Consider the following 2,793-nt stretch of genomic DNA (forward strand, 5'->3'; position numbering starts at 1 on the left):
AAAGGGGATGGTCACAAGCCCCACTGTACTGCTTCCGCCCAGGGAATCACTGCTACTAATAGTACTGGTCGTACAGGACCCTCCTGCTCTCCCACAGAAGGGATGAGGCAGCATCTCTTGCTCATCCAGTTTACTAAAAAAATGAAGGTCTCAGCACCCACTGCCTGCTGTGTTCCCAGTCCAGAGAGAACACCACAAATCTGAGCTATGGATTTGGTTCAATACCTGTTGGCCCTGGCATACTATAACTACTTTCCTCAAATCCTATTTACAGGCCAAATGCACCAGGACAGCACAGGCATTTCTATTATTTAGTGATGAATCGGTGAATTCGTGTTGCGAAATGTAACAGCAGTAAAGAGTGCAGATTTCTGCACTTTACCTGGGTGCACTGTCCGTAGCTCTGCAGGTTCACTTCCAGTCCGCTCCTTCGGGAAGAAAGCAAGTTGAGAATGAATGAGCACAGTGCACACACTTGTCATAGAATCATAGAGTCATAGAATTTAGGGGTTGGAATGGACCTTACAGATCATCTAGTCCCAACCCCCTGCCCTGGGCAGGGACACCTCCTCACTAGATCATGAGTCAAACTACCTTTTTATACTCCAAATGTCAAGAGGAGCAACTACTGCTCCAGAAAGTTCTCCCATGACCCAAACCCTTCACTTACGCAACAGCATTGCAGAATTGGCACTTGTTTCTGTAGGTGATGCCGTTGGTGCCGCAGATGGGGGAGAAATCCATGGTGCAGGGGACGTTGAAACCGTTGCCGGGCTTCAGGTGACCAGTACAGTCGATCTGAAACAGTCACACCACAGCGTTTTAATCTCTGCTCCCCTTTGCATCAGCCTTGTGTCATGGAGCATGGTGCAAGAGATATCTCCCTCTCTCCCCTGAGCTACAAGGGGGAAGGACATCCAGCCCCAACATGGTGGAGTTGGAGGAGCACAGCTGAAATCCTGCATGTGGGTACAGCATGGAGTATCTGTCCTGAAGTGGGCTACATCCCTGTCATCCTGAGGATTTTCATCCTGAACACCACCATGAAGGATCTTTGCCTAAAATACCTTATGCAGCAGCAACTTTCTGCTGTGACATGTCAATGCCATTTGGAAATGGAGTTTGCACTCAGCTCACAGCTTCTGCAATTACTCTGAGTGTACTGAAATGGAAGTCGTTGTATTATGTTCAATTGCACAGCCAGAATGTTCCTTTACTCTCTCTCTAAACTAGAAATAGGGATATTCTGCCACTTCATGGTAGCTCCATATACTGATAAACAAACTTCATGATAAACGTTCTGATAGAATCATTCTCTTTTTTTTCTGCTACAATATTGCAATTTAGTCAAAATCCAAACTTCCTCTGGGAATTTCTCAGCTTCAACAAACCACTAAGTCTAAATCTAAAGAGAAGTGTTTTCATAACGCTGAACGAAACATTCTTGAAACTGAAATTTTCCTCTCTGAAGTCTAAATTCTGGTGTTGTACAGAAGACATTTCGCATTTTCAAACTCACTGATTCTAACTGTTCAAACAAAATGTAAATTAAATTCCTTCAAATGTGAAATTCTTCATTTTCATCCCATTTCTGACAGCTAGAAATTGTGTGGGTTCAGTACAGAATTAATCCTAGGCAAGGTCTCTGTCTAGCTCTGCCGTAATTTCAGTCACTGCTGCTCAGGGCAACAAGAGAAGGAACCAATCTCAGACCGTACCTTAACGCATCTTCCATCGTGCTTCTTGTCAAGAGCACGGTTACGGCTAGAGGGAGAGAGAGAGGAGGAAAGGAAGGATTAATCGCTTCATACCATGTAGTCATCTCAATCATTAAGTCTCTCCACTCGTAAAGCCCCAGTAATTAATCAGATTCTGGAGCTTTGACACGGAAGATCATGGGCATTAGGGAAGACAGAAACTCAAGAAAAATCTAGTCCACCCCACGATTAGTCACAACCCCAAGGGTTTCTGCCTGCTGCTTGAACAGGAATTGTAGGTGATCAGGAGATGTTCTACTCACAGGAAGTCCTTGCAGAGGGAGCACTCGTTGGGGTAGGTTCTGCCGTTGGTTCCACAGACAGGGTCGTAGTTGCGGGAACAGGCAATCGTCTGGGTTTTTCCAGTCAGTCCTTGTAAGTACATGCCACAGGAGGCCTGTGAAAGAGGACTTGTAAAGTCTCCAGGTAGCAAGAAGGGTGTTCTGTGCTATTTTGCTACATTGGGAGGCTACTGTTGTCATTTTTTTTTTCACTATGGTTCCTCCATGGTGAAGAAGAGAAGAACAAAATATTCCATGTTCCTTACAGCATACAAAGGCACCTGTTTGCTATTAAGACTTAAAAGTACTTTCAGCAAGAATTACGGGCAAAAAATGAACCTTCCTTGGGGAATCAAGGCAGGGAAGATATTTAGGCAGTTATTCAATAGTCATATAGATTTTCTGCTGGCACTCTGTGCTGTGCTGACTCGCACTCTACATTATTAATCGCTGTCTTTTTAATCATCAACGTGGTAAGTTATCTTTCTCTGACAAAGGTATTTTCTTATTTTGGGGAAAAGACGTGCACTTAGGGGCACTTCTTTCTTATTCAATCTCCCCTTTTTTTCCCCTCAAGCCTTCCCTGGAAAACAGTGTGAGTATGAATTATTCATATAGACTTAGAAATCAAGACTAAATGACAAAGAAGATCTATTACTCACCCGTCTTTGAGCAACAGCCAGGTCTGCAATAAAAACAGAGATTATAAAATATAAAAATTGTACAATGTCCTTGACTATAACTCTTTTGGAATC

General features: G+C 43.6%; 1 protein-coding gene across 1 annotated transcript in view; it reads right to left on the bottom strand.

The window, feature by feature from the left end:
* The window catches only part of SPINK1 (serine peptidase inhibitor, Kazal type 1), a 12,099-nt gene that overhangs the window by 960 nt on the left and 8,346 nt on the right, over positions 1-2,793 (bottom strand). Inside the window, exons 2-6 of the mRNA XM_009079685.1 lie at positions 2,701-2,723; positions 2,021-2,154; positions 1,719-1,764; positions 671-798; positions 383-428 (exon numbers count right to left, since the gene is read on the bottom strand). Of these exons, the coding sequence (XP_009077933.1) occupies positions 383-428; positions 671-798; positions 1,719-1,764; positions 2,021-2,154; positions 2,701-2,723 (377 nt within the window). The remainder of the gene's footprint in view (positions 1-382; positions 429-670; positions 799-1,718; positions 1,765-2,020; positions 2,155-2,700; positions 2,724-2,793) is intronic.

The sequence above is a fragment of the Acanthisitta chloris genome, unplaced genomic scaffold, assembly GCF_000695815.1.
Source record: "Acanthisitta chloris isolate BGI_N310 unplaced genomic scaffold, ASM69581v1 scaffold7068, whole genome shotgun sequence".
NCBI lineage: Eukaryota > Metazoa > Chordata > Aves > Passeriformes > Acanthisittidae > Acanthisitta > Acanthisitta chloris.